The 17,501-nt window shown below is 57.8% G+C and overlaps 10 protein-coding genes across 10 annotated transcripts; 7 read left to right on the top strand and 3 right to left on the bottom strand.

The window, feature by feature from the left end:
- Positions 1–213: 213 nt before the first annotated feature.
- CLUP02_07778 (uncharacterized protein) lies at positions 214–1,353 on the top strand (the record flags this gene model as incomplete). Its single annotated transcript, XM_049286771.1, has 1 exon — positions 214–1,353. The coding sequence occupies one exon, from the start codon at positions 214–216 to the stop codon at positions 1,351–1,353; it is 1,140 nt and encodes a 379-aa protein (XP_049143914.1).
- A 1,216-nt stretch (positions 1,354–2,569) lies between these two features.
- CLUP02_07777 (uncharacterized protein) lies at positions 2,570–2,779 on the top strand (the record flags this gene model as incomplete). Its single annotated transcript, XM_049286770.1, has 1 exon — positions 2,570–2,779. The coding sequence occupies one exon, from the start codon at positions 2,570–2,572 to the stop codon at positions 2,777–2,779; it is 210 nt and encodes a 69-aa protein (XP_049143913.1).
- A 531-nt stretch (positions 2,780–3,310) lies between these two features.
- Positions 3,311–5,044, top strand: CLUP02_07776 (uncharacterized protein; the record flags this gene model as incomplete). The annotated part of the gene is made up of 1 exon (XM_049286769.1): positions 3,311–5,044. One exon carries the CDS (start codon positions 3,311–3,313, stop codon positions 5,042–5,044), a length of 1,734 nt encoding a protein of 577 aa, XP_049143912.1.
- A 303-nt stretch (positions 5,045–5,347) lies between these two features.
- Positions 5,348–5,536, top strand: CLUP02_07775 (uncharacterized protein; the record flags this gene model as incomplete). Its single annotated transcript, XM_049286768.1, has 1 exon — positions 5,348–5,536. The coding sequence occupies one exon, from the start codon at positions 5,348–5,350 to the stop codon at positions 5,534–5,536; it is 189 nt and encodes a 62-aa protein (XP_049143911.1).
- Positions 5,537–6,275: 739 nt separating this feature from the next.
- Positions 6,276–7,846, top strand: CLUP02_07774 (uncharacterized protein; the record flags this gene model as incomplete). The annotated part of the gene is made up of 6 exons (XM_049286767.1): positions 6,276–6,529; positions 6,591–6,738; positions 6,807–7,096; positions 7,155–7,226; positions 7,302–7,733; positions 7,792–7,846. The coding sequence occupies 6 exons, from the start codon at positions 6,276–6,278 to the stop codon at positions 7,844–7,846; spliced, it is 1,251 nt and encodes a 416-aa protein (XP_049143910.1).
- Positions 7,847–8,093: 247 nt separating this feature from the next.
- CLUP02_07773 (uncharacterized protein) lies at positions 8,094–8,267 on the top strand (the record flags this gene model as incomplete). The annotated part of the gene is made up of 1 exon (XM_049286766.1): positions 8,094–8,267. One exon carries the CDS (start codon positions 8,094–8,096, stop codon positions 8,265–8,267), a length of 174 nt encoding a protein of 57 aa, XP_049143909.1.
- Positions 8,162–9,866, bottom strand: CLUP02_07772 (uncharacterized protein; the record flags this gene model as incomplete). Its single annotated transcript, XM_049286765.1, has 4 exons — positions 8,162–8,609; positions 9,202–9,349; positions 9,398–9,545; positions 9,687–9,866. 4 exons carry the CDS (start codon positions 9,864–9,866, stop codon positions 8,162–8,164), a joined length of 924 nt encoding a protein of 307 aa, XP_049143908.1.
- A 516-nt stretch (positions 9,867–10,382) lies between these two features.
- Positions 10,383–10,946, bottom strand: CLUP02_07771 (uncharacterized protein; the record flags this gene model as incomplete). The annotated part of the gene is made up of 1 exon (XM_049286764.1): positions 10,383–10,946. A coding segment is annotated over one exon (564 nt), but the record flags the coding sequence as incomplete, so codon positions are not given.
- A 2,469-nt stretch (positions 10,947–13,415) lies between these two features.
- CLUP02_07770 (malic enzyme) lies at positions 13,416–16,184 on the top strand (the record flags this gene model as incomplete). The annotated part of the gene is made up of 3 exons (XM_049286763.1): positions 13,416–14,172; positions 14,482–14,912; positions 14,958–16,184. 3 exons carry the CDS (start codon positions 13,416–13,418, stop codon positions 16,182–16,184), a joined length of 2,415 nt encoding a protein of 804 aa, XP_049143906.1.
- Positions 16,185–16,577: 393 nt separating this feature from the next.
- CLUP02_07769 (uncharacterized protein) lies at positions 16,578–17,032 on the bottom strand (the record flags this gene model as incomplete). The annotated part of the gene is made up of 3 exons (XM_049286762.1): positions 16,578–16,698; positions 16,823–16,914; positions 16,997–17,032. The coding sequence occupies 3 exons, from the start codon at positions 17,030–17,032 to the stop codon at positions 16,578–16,580; spliced, it is 249 nt and encodes an 82-aa protein (XP_049143905.1).
- Between the last annotated feature and the right edge of the window lie 469 nt (positions 17,033–17,501).

Below are 17,501 nucleotides of genomic sequence, written 5' to 3'. Positions count from 1 at the left end.
TGCTCGATGAGCTGCAGACGGCTTCCTTAGCCAGTCGTGGCGTCTTGATGCTGTCATACACTTTCCAACCGGCATCAGGGTCCCCTTCACAGACCCTGCCGAGTCGACGACATGTTATAAGTGCATCATTCTCGCACGATGACAAGACGAAGAAGCAGACAACATCCATCACCCGCTCGCTCCATCAACCCTCACACTTACACTAAGCCCACCATGGTGTCCAGCAAGGCTCCCATCGCCGCAGCCGTAGCTCTGCTGGCACAGATCTGCCAGGCCAGGGACCACCTAGTCTTCCGCAATGTCTCGGACAGCCCGCCTCGGACGGTCACCGGCGAGCAGGGGTGCTACACGGACTTTGGCCGGGACTACCGTGGCAGCGTCCCGACTTTCTCCCGGCTGTACTCGTACACGTTCCCCGTCACCGCGTACAGCTACTTCATCCCTTCCACCAGCACCATCACCGTGACGCCCACCGTCTCCGGAGGTGGAGGAGGCGGCGGTGGAGGAGGAGGAGGAGGGTCAGTGACGGGTCCCATCACTTCAACATCGACCGTCACCACAACCACGCACGTCACCTCATTCGGCACCGCGACAACCATCACAGCCGGGCCTCGCTTCACACCCCTCGCCTCCGCCCTCAACCACAGGCGACCAGCAGGCGGCAGACCCCAGCTCCAAGACTCGAGCTACAGAGCCAACGACGACAGCCTCGTCCTCGGCGTCGACAAGGCCGGCGTCGCCAAAGCCGACCCGCCCCTCTTCCCACAAGCCGTCGTCTGCGAGATGGTCATCCGCGTCTTCACGACCAGCACGTCAACCATCACGGCATCCTACGCAGCGACGACAACAATCACCCTCCCGGCGCCCAACGCCACCACCACCACCGCCACAGCACCAGTCCAAAACGCAACGACGGCAACGACAACGACGACGGTCACGTCCACCATCACCGACGAGGTGGCCAACCCCACGCAGACCGTCTACCAGGCCTGCCAGGCCAACAACCTGGTCTCGGGCCACGGCGCGCCGCAGACGTACTTTGTCGAGGCGATCCACAGCTGGCACGTCGTGCGGGAGCAGCGCATCGCCGAGACGGCGGAGAGCTGCTGTATTGCATGCCAGGGGGAGGCGGATTGCGGCGGGAGCCTGTATCACATGTTTTCGGGCATCTGCTACACGTTCAGGACCGGGGGCGAAGGTCACGGGCACGGAAGGAACCCCGGGGGCCACGGGGGACAGTGTAGGGCGCCGGGCGAGTTGCGGTCCACCGCGAATGTTGCTGAAGGGGCGGTTTTCGTCGCGAGTAATGGGCAGTGCGGTGGGTGGTGGGTTTCGGATGAGGCGCCGATCTAAGCTGCAGATGTAATGCGTATGAAGTAGTCAATCTAAAGAACGTTGTGCTCTGCATCTGTTGATCCGGGAGATAGAAGAATGGCCCCACTCCCGCCGGGTCCATCCGAACAATGTCTCTCGGAGGAAGTTGAGTTGTCCCGGGCCGGGCCGTCGTGGGTCTCCGACGGAAGGTCGGGGGGAGTGTGGAGGACGTGAGGAAGGAGCGATCGGATGACGCTTGCTGCACGCACTGTCCAGAGGCAAACAGTCCCAACAGCATCTCGGGCTTTCTTCACGCATCGCCAAGGTCACCCAACATCACTTTGACATCGCAGGTCCCGCGGAAGCCATTCCGAACATCCTTTCCGATATCTATCGGTGCAGCTTGAGGTCATCGGGGGAATGATACAGCCATCGTCACCGAGTCCGCAGTGGCCCGATGGCCAAGGAGAGTACGGAATTGCGATTCGCCAGCAACGTAGAGACCCGTCAAGGAAACACCCATCAATCTTCGGCTGCGTCGATTGACGAATCTCTACTGGCCATCTCATCGTCAGTCACAACTACTCGAAAAGTGCTGGCCCACGAGGTATCCCTCGGGCAAGCCCAGCAGCTTCATCAATTTCGCCAAGTCGATCTCGGCGAGACATCGTGGGAGACCTCACAGCTGGCAGCATGATGGTCTGTCAATGCCACCAGTCGATGCCAAAGATATGCCGCCCTGTCGTGATACCTGTTGACGGACCGCAGCTCGCTGTCCGCGCAGACCCTCCGAATCCTGCGACCGTCAGCTGGCCGGCTCAGTTTCCACCACATCAGGACACCGCAGTCAAATGCGCTGCGCAGCGTTGCGTGTGCGAAGAAGAGCACTGCCATGCCATTCGCCACCAATGTTCAAAACTCATGGCGAACGCATCAACTTAAGTAGAGCAGACGTGAGCTCGATGCCAGGGGTCGACCAACAGGCAGCCGTTTAGGAGAATTTCGTGCGGCTAAAATGACAGCAGGATGGATTTCGCCTTACCCGCCACCCCGTTCAACCTCATTCTTGGGACTAGAGACCGGTTTGCCGGGGCGCAATCGTGCAATCGTGCGGGTAGCTCGACGCTTGACATGGCGTCTTACCTCTCCCGCTCTCCACTGCCAGGGCGATCAACCAGCCTGCGCTTCCTTCGAGCTGTCCAGCCCCTGCGCCTACATTGTCCCATCGCCAACCCGTTGCGAGACTTGTTTCACAATGCGGCCACCTGAATGGACGGGTGCCATAGGTGCGTCCCGCCGAGTGGCTTGCGGCTGGAGTCTTGGGTCTACTTTCCCAAGAACACTTTGCGCTGGTGCCCGAAATAAGCGCCAAAAGTCAGCCCTGCTGCACCGCGCCAAACGATGGACGAATAACCATCACTCCCAACGGCAACGTCTTCGAACGCGAGCGAGCCTGCGTCTCTGAATCGATAGCGAGCAGTTGTCAGACCTTAGCAATGTCTCGTGTCGCCAAATGGGCAGCGAGAGATGGAACAGCCCCCCCAAAGCCCCTGGATTTGTGCAGTGATCCTTGTTCTTTGGCGGCTTTCTATAATTGCACTTTCAGCTTAGCCCATCGCCACGCGCTGGGCTGCGGGTCCAGACGTTGCATCGCCCGGTACATAGATTGCTCTTGGCGATCCTTCTGAGCAGGTATTGTCCTTTTCCGCGCAGAATGTCCCCACGGTGTGCGGCATCCGGGCCCGCTGCGACCACTGGCACCCCTGCGATGTCATTTCTCCCAGGCCCAGGGCAACCATGCGCTCGCAGACCGTCGATTGAACAAAAACATTCCCCGTCCTCTTTTGCTGCTTGCAGCGGTACCCGGCGTCATCTGCCCGCCGTGCTCACCCACACCCCCCTTCTTTCGGCCTTGTTTCGACGACGACGACGACGACGACGACGATTATCCTCTGGCGACGAGAGGAACAACCTTCGTCGCACGATCGCTTCCACGATGGCGGAACTGGACTCCAATGCGTGGTATCGCCTATCGGAAACGCGCGTCGACAACAGCACCGGACCATTCGCTCTCAACCTCCAGCTTCGAGATGTCGGCCTCCGAGTGCATCCCGTAACCGACGGCACCGCGGCGTGGCAGTTTCAACCTTTTGGCGACGTCAAAGGCCGCTACCTCATGCGCCTCGACCAGGCGGGAGTCAAGCAGCAGCTGGGAGTCTGCTACGATGCGAAGGAACCGGCGACCGGGAACACCGTGGCCTGTCTGCAGGAGTCGTCAGTGGACGAGTCTCAGATTTGGGAGGTTTCGGCATGGGACGGGAAGACGGGGGAATACAAATTTGTCAACGTGGCCAACGGGACCGCCTACGTGCTCGACGTGCATCCGAAATCGAATCTATTCATGAACAGCAACATCGAGGGCTCGGCGAGCGCGACAGACACACAACCGGCTCAGCACTGGGTCATGACGAGCGTCAGCGCCGTCAATGACGGAGCATACTCGACAATCTATTCAGGGAATGTGGCTGTCAGCACGAACTCGGCGACACTATCCTCGACCACGACGACTACAACGACTACGAAATCTACAACCACATCAGGGCCCACAGCCACGGCTGCATCACAAACGGCCTCGACAGCAACCAGCACAGCTGTGGCGATACCAACGACGACGGGAATATCACCAGGGGCCGGAGCGGGAATTGGCGTAGGCGTCGCCATCGGTGTTGTCGGCTTGATCGGAGCCATTGCGTTCTTCTGGTGGCGGCGCAAGCAACCGAAGACTGCGCAATATAGCGAGGTCGAGCCAAAGCACGGCGGGAGTCTCGAGAGAGGGTCATCATCCATCGCTGGGTCTCCGGCCGTCGGAGGGTACGCGGCGCCGTACGGGGCGCATCCGGGAACAGGGAGCTACCCGTCATATAATCAAGGGTCATACAATCAAGGATCACCGGCGACGATGAGCTATCCCGTACCCCTCGATAGGGGGTCTCCCAATACCATGACCTACCCGATCCCTATGCACACGTCGTCGCCGTCGTCTGAGCCTAACCTATCCTCCTGGCACTACCCACAAACCGTGTCAACAAGCGCACTTGCCGTGCCTGCTGCCGTGCCCCGTCACCAGTTCGACCATCCCGCTATCCACAACGAGTTCGCGCCGGCTGCGTCGAACCCTTCCTTTGAATCCACATCACGCTTCGGCTTTGCGTCAACTGCGGCGTCTTCCCAAGCCAACTCTACAACAAATCTAAACGACCCCGATCCGGTCCCTAGCGCACACGAGCTCGAGGTTGCCGTGCGAGACGTGCCGCGGCGACAGCACGAACTCGGCGAGTTTCACCACGGGCCCAGTTTCGACCTTTCACAGCCGACGGCGACGACGACAGCGACGATAACGGCACCCTCGGCAGAGCTGAGCGCGTTCCAACACGGCCCGGATACCTTTACGCAGAGCCACGAGGCCAAGATGCTTGGGGTGCCCACCGCGGAGCTCGGCTCGCATCAGCACGGCCCCGATACCTTTGGCGACGGCCACGAAGACAAGATGCTCGGCGGCTTTCCGCCAGGGGCCGAGAAGTATCAGCCTGAGCGCGAGGACAAAGTGCTGGGTAACCTGCATGACCTGATGAGGCCGGTTGCGGGGCAGAGCGGTAGAGGTCGGCGGCCGGATGCCACAGAGGCCACGGAGTGGCAGTCGTACGAGATGCAGTCATTTCCGCCAAGGTGACGGCTGACAGTAGGAAGCGGCGATGAAGCATTGCCCGCAGCCACTCAACCGAATCAACACCGAGAGGGCCTCTAGGCGGAGCGGTCGACGTGGATGAACACAATGATACCCGAGTAACGAAAGGCCCGCCCTGCCTTTGCCTCACCCTTGCAGTTATCTTATGGCGGATCGCCAAACACATCTGCCGGTGCTATTTATCTGCACCTGGCCATTATATCCGGCCGGAAAGTCCTCGAGCCCGAGAGAGAGTTCCATGTGCAACGTCACCAACGGAAAAGCATAGATCCTGGATTTGGACCTCGGATGAAGCTCACGAAGCCTGGAGGACGTCGGAAAGGACCGCCCGATCCTCAGCCGCACTATGGAGCGCGGGAAGGACACCCAGGGTCCACCGAGATGATGCACAAAATCCAAAGAGGGCCCAACAGCACAAATCAGGAGCCGGAACCCTGGAGATGGTTCGTCCGGGAAATCTTAGACCCCTGCGCCTAAACATTCCCCCCCTATCGGAAAGTGAATGTGAGTCCTGGGGAGAAGCACTCTGCCACCCTGGTGATGCCGGGACAGAGAGGCGTTGTTGGACGCCGAAATTCAACTGTATATAAAAAAGAATCAACAGACTTAGAGTAGACTTCTAATCCATGAATAACGACGGCCAGAGTGCCTAATCAGTTACAGATTTGTGTACTGGCGTCGTAGGACTGCCAACCATGGGTTGCTTCTTTCTGCCGCAGACAAAAGTGGATGCTCGAAGAGAGTCAGTGCCAGTGTCCTCTCTTTCCAGTCTGTCAGCTGCTGTGTGGGACGACTGCTCCGTCAGTCCCTCGAGTTCGACGATGATGGAGACGAACCCTACGCCGCAAGCTGCTTTTCCGAGGTGAGGTATGTAAATCTCTCCGGCCTCGCCCCTTCAACCCCCCCCCCCCCCCAATCTTTTTGGAAAAGATGACGGAACAGTTTTGTTGACTGGTGCTTGTTGGAATCTCCAGAGTTCAAGAGCCCCGAGTCGAGGTAGCTAGCACGGCTGGACTTTCGACCTCGTCGGGGAGAAGAAAGGGTCATGGCTCTTCGCAGGTCGAGAAATCCAAAACGACGGCGTCAACCCGTGGAGGACAAGGACGAGAATGATGTCTCCATTGAACCCCGGAGATTTGGCCTCTCCTGACGATGAACGAGACTTACAAGCCAGCACACGAAGAGTCACGCTAGAGCAGATCTGAGTCGCCGAACGATGGATGCTTCTACGGTGAGGTACAGATCATCACGGGGACGGGAAGGGCAGCTTCTAGCTTCTTTCGACACGAACTTCTCGAGCGCAGTCTTCCGACGCAATGCGAGGTCTATCAACATCAGCGGAAAGCAAAAGGGCTTTTGGCGTTTCTGCCAAGCAGCCAAACACCGAATCCAGCGGCCACACCGGAATGCGCGCGCACTCAGAGAGTACGATCTTTCAAGCCGTCCCTGGAACAAGTCGTCCGCTGCCGTGTGAACTGCGACTTGTTCCAGGGACGGCTTGAAAAATCGTAATCACTGGGCACACTCCAAGAGGGTCGGGGCCACGGTCATCATCTTACCGGACGACAATCCTCTTCAACTACTCGCCTCTGGGCGAAGTTGACTCCCAGGTACGTTCACGTCCAAGAGGGCTTGAACGGCTCCTCTGCCAACTTACCTGGAAGCTGCGCGTGTGCGGAGTGAGCAGAGGAGAAGCCCGTACCGATGACTCCTGTCTCCTTCAGCTCGCCCATGCGAAGACAGAAAGGCTTGGATGGCATCTGGTTCGCGGCCTCACCGAGCAGTTGAGCAGGCCATCCCCGAGAAGCCGCCGAAAACCTCACACAGTTCACAACAATCTATCGAATCAGCCATAGAACCATTCATACTGATTCAGACGCGACATCACGGGACCGACGGCACTGCCACCGCACTCGGCATCGGACCGGACGCGGTCCCGGACCTCCAAGCCCAACGGCGGCTGCGAGCCCACATAAGTGGAGGTCTCTCGGCACCGACTCTTATTCCCGTTCGAGTGTCGATAATCCCCGGATTTCGGTGAGGATGCAACGACACGCTGCTCGACGGCGTGCTATCGTCTCGGCCCGGGGATCAGAATCTCAGCCTGGCGTCCTGTAGCGCATAGACAAGTCATTGTACAAGATGGCATTACCTCGGCTTCACAATCGTCAGCTAGGGGAGCCTCCGTCGGCTGATGGCTATGAAACACAACGTGCTCGTCAGGCAATTGAACCTCTCCGAGGCATCGAGGCTTGGAACGGCACAGCGATGATGCCCTCGGAATGGACAGTCACATGCCTCAAGCCGACGCCATCTTGATGATGTCGATTGCGAGGGCCTCTCGCGCGTTCAGCGAAAGATTGACATGCGGTAGCATTGGAAGATGCAAGTCATCGACCGCCATCAAGTCAATGTCGACTTTCCGACGAACCAGTCTGGATGGCCGTCACGAGGGCGTTGGTCTATCAGAACAGAGCTCTCCGGGACGGGATGTTGCATTGCAGGTTCCTGACAAAACTTCATTGCTTCCACATGTCATCCAAAGCGATGGCGGTGCATTTTGCATGTGGTTGACGCTGCCCAGGGCTCACAGTGATACACGGCCAGCAACATCCCTCGCAACGTGGACCATATACCCCAACGCCCAGAGACATCTTGTCGCCCGCATACCCATGTGACGGCCCTCTAATTGGAGAAATCAAGCGAGCATAGAAACCAACCGGGTGAAGCAGGAACTGTGTAAGTCCATTGGTCTGCTCCATGGCCGATGTCGCTTCGCCGGCATGACTCCTGCACCGGAAAACTTGCACGATCGTCGATTCAAACCATCTGCCATTATGAGTAGACCGACACGAATTTTCCAATTGCGGGTTTGTGGGTTTTGCTGCCCTCACATGCCACGATATACGACGCGAAGCATGAATTCCTCCTTGCGTCCCTTGGGTGCTGGAAGCTATACGGACTAGCTTCTGCCTCTCGGGAGGAGTCGGAGACCCCGACACGCGCCCTCCGAGTATTTCCTCCGCCGTGGGGCATGATTGTCGTGGTGAGGGTTGGTGTGGGGGATCTGGACGAGGCTGTGGACGCACAAAACTCTAAGCGTCAGTACGACAATCCTATGGCGGACTCGGGCAATGTCCGAAAGCCTTTCCCCAGAGAGAGCTTGCTGCAGAGGAAGACCCAATCAGGGGCGGCAATCTCTAGATGATCTTGCATCTGGCGGCACCTCGTTGGTGCCCGAGAGATGGAGGCCGGGGTAGCATATCCATCATCCATGGGCTCCATGGCCATGGGGACGTCGACCGTCGACGAGTATCCAGCACGTAAAAAAACTGGTTGGCGCGTCAGAGGAACCGGTTCCGAAATACGGAGACCAACGGAGCTTGTCGGAAGCGTGACAGCTCCAAAGTTGCATCGTGCGGGGTGCGACGCCCCCGTCTTTAGCTCCATGCGGGGCCGGGGAGGTTTGAGAGCTCTAGCCTCTAGCTCGAAAGAGCCGCCAGTGGAGCGGGCTAGCGACGCCGGGCCAGGTTCTGGAGGTGCGGGATGGCTGACATTTGCGCAAGACGGCAATCGTCCGCTGGCGGCTGGCCGGCGTTTACCCGCATCGACTCCAGTCCAACTCCACGAAAGACGTCCATCGAGAAAGAGAGGGTGAAACATGTCGATTTTGTCAGCAGCGTGTTGACGGTTCAACCGTGACGGTCAGATATGCAGAGCAAGATTGCCATTAGGTAATGTTAGGTAAGATATATTGCAGACGACGTCAGGCGCCTGGTCAGGTGCCCGGTGAACGGCCATGGTCCAAGCGGTGAGCCAGAGCCAAAGTGTTGGGTTAAGGTTGACGCGTCTGATCGTTGTTGACAAGAAGCTTGGCGGCGTTTGTCCAGACGCCAAGGTTGCCAAGGCGAGAGAAGGATCGCGGGTGAAGAAGGTTGTCTCAGCACGTGTGGGAAGTCTGGGGAATCAAGATAAGCTGTTGCAACTCCGTACACTGCTACGGTGTCTCGGGGATTGAGCGATGCTGCTGTTGACGATGAACGGCGGTCCAAATTCGGTGTTGTCTAGAGTTCACCAAGTCGCCAAAGTCAAAGTGCGTGGAGGACGAAAAAGTCCCGACTTCAAACCTTGAAATCACCAACCTCAACGACATGACCGGACGGACCCCAGGACGCCCCGGCCATCGCCTAGCTCGCGATGCAGAGACCGAAGCTGACATGGCGCCGAGACGAACGCCATGCGCAATCGCAAGTATCGTGAACTTGGTCCACCAGCGGCAGGCATTGCAACCTGACGTCCATTTAACGTGGTTTCGTCTGAAGTTTCGATCTCAAGTACCATTAACAACAGACCCTGTCTTGCCCAGTGGACGGTGGCAGCAATCCTCGGGCATGACTTGTTGTGCGTGCTTCAAAACGGCCGAAACTGTGATTTGCAAGCAGAGTCGTGTTTGAGACGGGTGGGGGACGGGCGCCGAGAGGAGAGACTAGACTGGACGCGTGGAAGTCCTTGTTTCAATCCGCAGAAGATCCTCATCGAGTGTGATGAACGGCCAGGAGAGGGGGAATCCAGTCGAGTCTCAGCGAGGAGCGGGAAACTTGTGAAGTCGGGAGGGAGCCACGCCCACGACCAGGGGGTGAAAAGTTTTGGAGCCAGGCCTGGCATTCGGTACCGGTGGGTCTGCCGTCAGCGTGCGGTGTGGGTTCGCCTTGTTGTGGCTTGCCGCTAAGCGGAACCCCTGTGGAGGGATCGGGCAAAGTCGGGAGCTCGTCGTGTCTGAGGCTTGTAGGGACTCAGGGAGAGTCATGCTCGGTATGCAGTCGACGGTGTCGTTGTCAATGTGTTGTTCGCTTTGCTTATCTTGCTTAGTTGGAGATTTGGGGGCTGCGGTCCACCTCGCTCACGGGATGGTGGGAAGATGATGGGCAGCAAACGGCGCCGTATCGGGCGTTGAACACGAGTTCAGACCGCGGGATATCGCAGTACGTTCCGCGGGGGGCTTGAGTCTGACGTGCTCCAGCACTTGATAGGGCGGGATATCGCCTGATGAATCTTTAACCCGATATCCCGCCGACTGCCCTCCGTCATTTCGTATCCATTGGGAGATTTCGCGAGCGTCGTCTATTCAGGTCTGGGTCTTCAGTCATATTCCAGAAGGGGACCCGGAATTTGCCAAGGGGCGAAAAGTACCTGCAGGCACGGCAGCGTCGCATTAAAGACTGCATGGGTTTGGATTCCGACGGCCGACCCGACCAAGTGCCTAGTGTAGAGCTTGTGGAAGCCTGGGAGGCCCGGAGGCTCGCCCAGAGTGCAACACACTCCCTCAATGCTCACAGACTGGAGGACAACGGTTCGGGACGCTGTGACAGAGACTAGCCGGAAGAGGAGGCTGGCCAACAAATGTGACGGCCGTCATTGGCCGACGATTGAAGATATCCCCCGTCGTTCTTGGTTCCTTCGTTTCAATAGTAGTTGTTGATTTGTTAGACTTTGGACATTGCGTTGGCCGGCCGAGCCCCTGGTTTTTGCTTTTCACCAAGCAATAGTGCGACGGACAAGATGGAAACATGGAACGAAGACACTGTTGGCGTCCACGGGTCGGGGGCATGGGGGCGTCCTTTTGCAAAGCTTCGTTCGTTCCTTGTGAGCACGTCAGCGAAACGGATGGAGAATGCGACGTGCGAGGCATTGGCCAGGCTGGAGTGTCGCGTGCGCACAGAAAGAGCAGTTCGTAGTCTGTACGAATACTGCGTACGGACAGAGGCCGTAGCGGTCCCGGGGACCGTCGGAGGGCGGATTCGAGATTGTAGGTTGGAGGAGGCCCGGACGGATGCTTGCTAGGTACAGCTAGCGTCGGCGAGATGTCCGGCCGGTGATGGAGAAGGAGGAAGTTCTATGGACCATGGATTCCAACTTGGACGGTTCCACCTCGCGAGGGAAGCCCAAGTGGATGTTCTCCTGTTCTTCCGGTGGAGTTGGCTCAAGGGTCGACGTCTTTGGGTGTGAGGGGGGCAGGCCGCAGGCGGGAATGGGATGCAGGTGCAAGTGCAGCAAGGCTTGACAGGGTCGAGGGCTCGAGTGCGACGACAACGTACATTGGGCTGCATGGCTGACGACTTTTTGGGGGGTTGAAAGTGCCGACGGTTGACACATTGTGCCGTATTTGTCGGGGATTTCTGGTGTTTGTGCCGACGTCGCACCTCTCTCTTCTCACCGGTTGGAGGATTCTGGAGAGGCGGGAGGGATCAGACATCCCAACAAAAAGAGGTCCTTTGGGGTACAGCAGGCAGGCCGCAGTACAGCTTAGCCGCAGCTAGGTGAAGCTTGGGTGCGTCTAGGTGCCGTGGATGATGACTGTACGTAAGACGTCTGCACAAGAGGCCGTGGACGTCTCTGCGGGCGTCTGAGCCTTTGGATCCTGTGTCGACTTTGGAGAGTTGCCGTGTCTCACTGGGGCGGAAGAGTCGATGGGCATTGGGACCAGGGCGCAAGGGGAGACGACGGTCGCTAGGTCAGGGGACGAAAAAAATAAGATAAAAAACCGTGGTAAACCAAACAGAGACAAGAATGTGGAGTGACCCAAGCACGAGAAAGCCGTAAACAATCATGGTCGGGGGGCAGGGCCGATTGGCAGCGACGATGACTCCGCGAAATGTCGTTTTTCTGCGCATGTTCCATTCTTTGATTTGGTGAGATTCAGCGCGCCATTTTCAAAAGATGCCTGGGTACGAAGTAATGGCCCTATGACTCTGCATCGTCAATGAGCATGGCAGGACCGATCCCGTGGTCGGAGCTGCCTTCCGTGAATCAAGTGTAGAAATAAAATAGCAGGAGCACCTGGGCACGTAGGAAGCCACGCACTTGCCCTGCTTCACTTTGAGGTAGACTTCCATTTGCTTCTTTCTTTCCGATCCGAAGCTTCGTCCATCGACGACCATCAAGGGGAAACATCACCCAATGTGATCTTGACGAGACCGAACTGGATCAATTGCATCGCTCGGAAAGAAACACCACTCCACGCACATCGACACGGATAGCCCGACTCCACTCGCCGCCGGACAGACTGCCGCTGCGCCGCTGGCAACTTGCTTGGGCTGACATCCCACGCCTCCCACGCTCACTTTCACGCCCACGAACACCCTCCCACGTCGACGAAGCGAAGCGAAGCTAAATCGTCCGCATCCCGTCAGCTCACCTTATCCGCCGTGTGCACTACTTCGAGTGACGGACAGCAGACCATCTCCACTGCAGCTCGTTTCCCAGGTAGGCAGGCCCCTTTCCCGGTCCTTCGTCAGCTTCCATGCCTGCTCCATCTGGCATCGCGGCACCCAAATGCAAAGACCAAGATAGCATCAAGCTTCTGCGCAATCTACGCCATTGTGAGCTGACGGAAACGGGCCGTCCACAAGCACCACTGTGTTGTTCTCTAGGCTAATTTTCGGTTTGCTACGCAGAAGTGAGAATCACCTCCTGAGTCTTGGACCTCGTACTTCGTCTCCGGATACACCGTCCCGGCGTCACCACCTCTTCACCTTGCCGCCTCCCGTCGCCTCACCGACGCCCCTCTCGGCCCTCGTACACGCCCCGTCCTTGTGTCGCCTAGAGCTTCCTGTATACTCCATACGGAGAACCTGACGAGGTACACAGTTACCCCAACTTGAAAATTTTCATCGGCCTTCTCCAACTCTGCGAATTCAGCCAGAATTGGGCACGAATTCGAAAAAAAAAAACGACCATCAACAAGAAAGGAAAAAAAAAAAAGAAATTGCCAATTCCTAGGATCGGGTCTGGCTTCCGTCTTCTCCCACCCTCCACACCAACACCCCCGTCTCAACCCTTAACCACCCCGGTCGTCGACGGACCCTCGTCGCCCCCGTTATTCAACCACCCTGGTCTCCCGGCTCCACGCCGCACACCCTGCCACGACCTGCAGCGAACCCTCTGCACAATCGACCCCGATTCGGGTGCCAGTCTCCCTACTCTGTCGTCTGCGTACGGATACGCCTGGGCGGAAACCTTGGAAGCACATCATACAGTTGGATTCGAATCAAAGCTTGGAGCTCCAGCGCACGCTCGACCTGCTACGTAGTCCGCACGCCACAACGCACAGTCACAGAGCACTCCCTTGTCCCGCCATCCCATCTTCTGCGCCGTCCCATCCCTCCATCGCTTTCCCAATTCTCGTTCCTCGTCCGCCCGTCTCCCGTCCCCCGTCTCCAGGCTTCGCTCGTCCGTCGTCCAGGCAAGTACCCGGTACCTCGACGCCTCTGCCGGCGCCTGGCCTTGCTGCCATCCCTCCTTTGTGAAACTGCCTTGAAACCCCCTTCTCCCTATCATTCTCAGATCCTCCGTGGCCATGGGTCTAAGTCGCTGTACCTGGCCGGGCAAACCTCCATCGAGGACCGGACCAGTTCACAAGGTTTTAAACCGACTTTTCCTCGTCCGCGATCCAGTTGCAGGGAACACAACGCCCTTCCCCTCTGTTGGTCCATCCAATGCAACTCTTGCGACTCCACGCTCTCACCATACTCTAAATTGCCTTCCTGCGCCTTCTCCGAAAGCTGGTCTCTTGCTGCGTCCTCCTCATCAACGACTAATATCACGTTCCGGCCGGTCCCATTACACCACACGCACCACACGCACCACTACCCATCACGCTCGTCTGCTTCGCCTCGGAGCTCCAACAACTACTAATTGCCTCGTTCCGTCGCCCACTCCCGCCTCCTCTTTCTTCTCCGCATCTCTCCCACCGACACATGCGCCGGTAATGTCAATGGCGTCGTATCCCTTCAGTTCAGCCAGCTCCTCAGACATCTCTACGCCCCGGTCCTCCTCGCCTTCGCCATCGTCCGTCGCCTCTGCCCGCTCCTCTCGCTCCTCTATATCTAACAAGCGCATGTCCATGTCCAGTCGCAGAATGACAGACTTCAACCCCATGTCTTCCGTCGACATCTCCGTCATTGAAGACAAGATGAGAATGGCCTCCCTCGACCAGCACCGTGGCTACTCCCAGAACACCTTTGGCGAGGTGCAGCAATACCGCAACACGGAATACGTGCCCAAGACCCAGGCCACCGCTTTCCAGATCCTGCGCGAGCCCCTCTGGAACAAAGGTGAGTTGATGGCAGCTGCCGCTTCCCCCACTTACACCGTCTGTCCGCGTCCGCACTGAACCTTACTGCACCACCTGCACGCACCGGCTTCCCCCAACATGGCGTATCCCTTCAGTTTGCACCCTTCTATATAGCCTCCCTCTTTTTTCCTCCCACAACATCCCCAATTCCTCGCTCCATCCCCTCCCATGGCTTCTTCACTCACTGGGCGCGCCCGTCGTCTTCCCTCACTACTTCCTCGCCCGCTCAATCCTCTGCCTCGTGCTCCCATCCACTCCTCCTCCAAACTAACCGCCATGGTCGAATCAGGTCTCTCCTTCACGCCCGAAGAGCGCGTCACCAGAAACCTCACCGGCCTTATCCCTCACACCATGGAGAGCCTCCAGACGCAATGCCAGCGGGCCATGAAGATGATCAACACCCGCCAGACCGACGTCGACAAGTACCTCTACCTGTCCTCGCTCAAGGCCCAAAACTTTGACCTCTTCTACCGCCTGCTCATTGACAACGTCCGCGAGCTCATGCCCTTGGTCTACACCCCCACCATTGGCGATGTCTGCCTGCAATACTCTACCCTCTACACCCGCCCCGAGGCTCTGTACATTTCGATCAAGCAGCGAAAGTCCATCCGCACCATGCTCCGCAACTGGCCCTACCCCAACCCCCAGATCTGCGTCGTCACCGACGGTTCCCGCATTCTGGGTCTGGGTGACCTCGGTGTCAACGGTGTCGGTATCTCTGTAGGTCTGCCGTCCCTCCATACCTGACAACACTAACAACCCCAGATTGGCAAGCTCGCTCTGTACACTGGTGCCGCCGGTATCCACCCCGAAAACACCCTGCCTATTGTCCTCGACACCGGCACCAACAACGAGACCAATCTCAAGGACCCCTTCTACCTGGGCATCCGCTCTAAGCGCGTGTCCGTCGCCGAGCAGCAGGCATTCATGGACGAGTTCATGGAGGCCGTCACCGAGGTTTACCCCGAGATGACTGTCCAGTTCGAAGACTTTGAGTCCGAAAAGGCCTTCAACTACCTCGACCGCTACCGCGATAAGTACCGCTGTTTCAACGACGATATCCAGGGAACTGGTGCCGTCGTCCTCGCTGGTTACATCAACGCCGTCGAGCTCTCTGGCGTTCCCCTCGAGGAGCAGCGCCTGGTTTTCATGGGCGCCGGTTCCGCCGGTGTCGGTGTCGCCAAGCAGCTCGTCGAGTACTACACCAAGCGTGGCCTCAGCGAGCAGGTCGCCAGGGACAAGTTCTGGCTGGTCGACACCAAGGGTCTCGTCACCAAGGACCGCGGCGACAAGCTCGCCGAGCACAAGAAGTACTTTGCCCGCACCGACAACAACGGCCACCAGTTCCGCACCCTCGAGGAGGTGATTGAGTACGTCAAGCCCACCGCTCTCGTCGGTCTCACCGCCACCTTTGGTGTCTTCACCGAGTCCGTCGTTCGCGCCCTCAAGGCCTCTGTCGACTCTGGCGGTCTTGGCCGCCGCCCCGTCCTCTTCCCCCTCAGCAACCCCCTCACCAAGGCCGAGTGCACTTTCGAGCAGGCCGTCCAGTGGACCGACGGCACCGTCATCTTCGCCTCCGGCTCCCCCTTCTCCCCCTTCACCATGAAGAGCCCCGACGGCCAGGCCATTACCTACCACCCCAACCAGGGCAACAACGTCTACGTCTTCCCCGGTCTCGGTCTCGGTGCCATCCTCGCCAAGGCCTCCAAGGTCACCGACGACATGGTCTACACCTCGGCTGCCGCTCTCGCCGCGTCCCTCAACGTTGACGAGATCCACAAGGGTCTCATCTACCCCCGCATTGAGCGTGTGCGTGACGCCAGCGTCATTGTGGCCCGCGAGGTCATGAAGTCTGCCCGCAGAGCCGGTGTCTCCAAGCTTCCCGAGTCCCAGTGGGTCGAGTGGGAGGAGTGGGGTGATGTTGCCCTGGACGCCTGGATCAAGGAGCGCGTCTACGACCCCGTCAGCTTCTCCGAGAAGAGCCGAATCTAAACCCCCCTAAAAGATTGTGCGATGGATGACTTGCATTTACGGATCAAAAGGGCTTGGACAGAGAATACCTGAGACGTTCTCAGAGAGCGAAATTGGTTTTTTTTTTCGGCGTTGGGGTAGGCATCAAGGGCCTTGGCTTTCCAATCTTGCCGAGATTTGAGCGAAGGGAAACACAGACACATTTTCATCGTCACTAAAAGGACGACGACGCTTTTTTACTACGAATACGCCCTATGCGGCTATCGTCTCCGTGACGCCTGTTCGTGTCGGAGTTTTGAATTTAGAGTAGAGGATGTTGTGGGGGAGACAGGTTTCGCGGTAATACTTCCTGATGGAGCCATGCTACATATGGAACGCGATTTAGAAATAGACTTGGATGCCTGTACGACTGTGCTACTGTGTGTACGTGACTGTGATCCTGTGACCCTGGAGTGGACAAACGGCCCTTAGGAGAGCTTGCCGAGCTTCGTGGGGAGGTGCCTCGGCTTGAAAGCTTGAGCTTGAACCCAAAAACCTGGACGACGTTGAACCAACCGTCCCCAACTTTTGCTAGGGGGGTAGCGTAGATCCCCCCAAATTTTCTCTCTCCGCAAAGGGACGAACCCCACCCGAGCTCTGCCCCCCCAAAAAAAGAGCACGTTCTCCAACTGGTGAACTCCGTCTGAAGTGTGTTGGGGGGAGATAGCTCGGAAGGTGTTGGGAGGGGTTTACAAGTCCGAACTAGACCGGACTAGGTAGCACAGCGCATGCTTTATTTGTGTTTTGTTTGTTCGTGTGTTTTTCTTTTTGCTCGGGTGCTTTTTTTACTACACGGCTGCTGATGGGGAGTAGATACGATTCGCGCGCATGACGGACAAATCTGAACCTACGTCTGCGCCTACGATTCTAGAGTTCTCATGAACGAGAGACAATCGACGAAGTAAAGCCGGGTTCTAGAGGATGACGCTAGGGATTTTTTTGGGGCAATGGAGACAACGCGTGCGTGGGTTAAGGGGGGGTGTCGTTGCGTTGGCTTTTTTGGTTTCTCCGTCGTTCGTGTCGTGCTGGGCCTGCTGGGTTGGAAATCCAATCAATGTCATATGCGGGACCCGGTCGATGGAAGTCAGATGGAGAGAGAGACGGAACTACCTATCGTCGGTTTCGCGTCGACATGTCACATCCAACGCCCTCCCCATCCCAAAAACCATTCCTCCTCATCAACCCCGGGAGCTGGACAGGAATGGTGAGGAGACCGCTGGATAAGGTTATGCCTCGGCGAAGGAACGGAGGTTCAACGGCGTCGTCCATCCCCCTCCTTCCCCCGTCCCTGGCTGCAGC

Source organism: Colletotrichum lupini, chromosome 4, assembly GCF_023278565.1.
Source record: "Colletotrichum lupini chromosome 4, complete sequence".
Taxonomy (NCBI): Eukaryota; Fungi; Ascomycota; class Sordariomycetes; order Glomerellales; family Glomerellaceae; genus Colletotrichum; species Colletotrichum lupini.
Note: the sequence above shows the minus strand (reverse complement) of the source record. Positions and strands in the feature narration are given on the sequence as shown.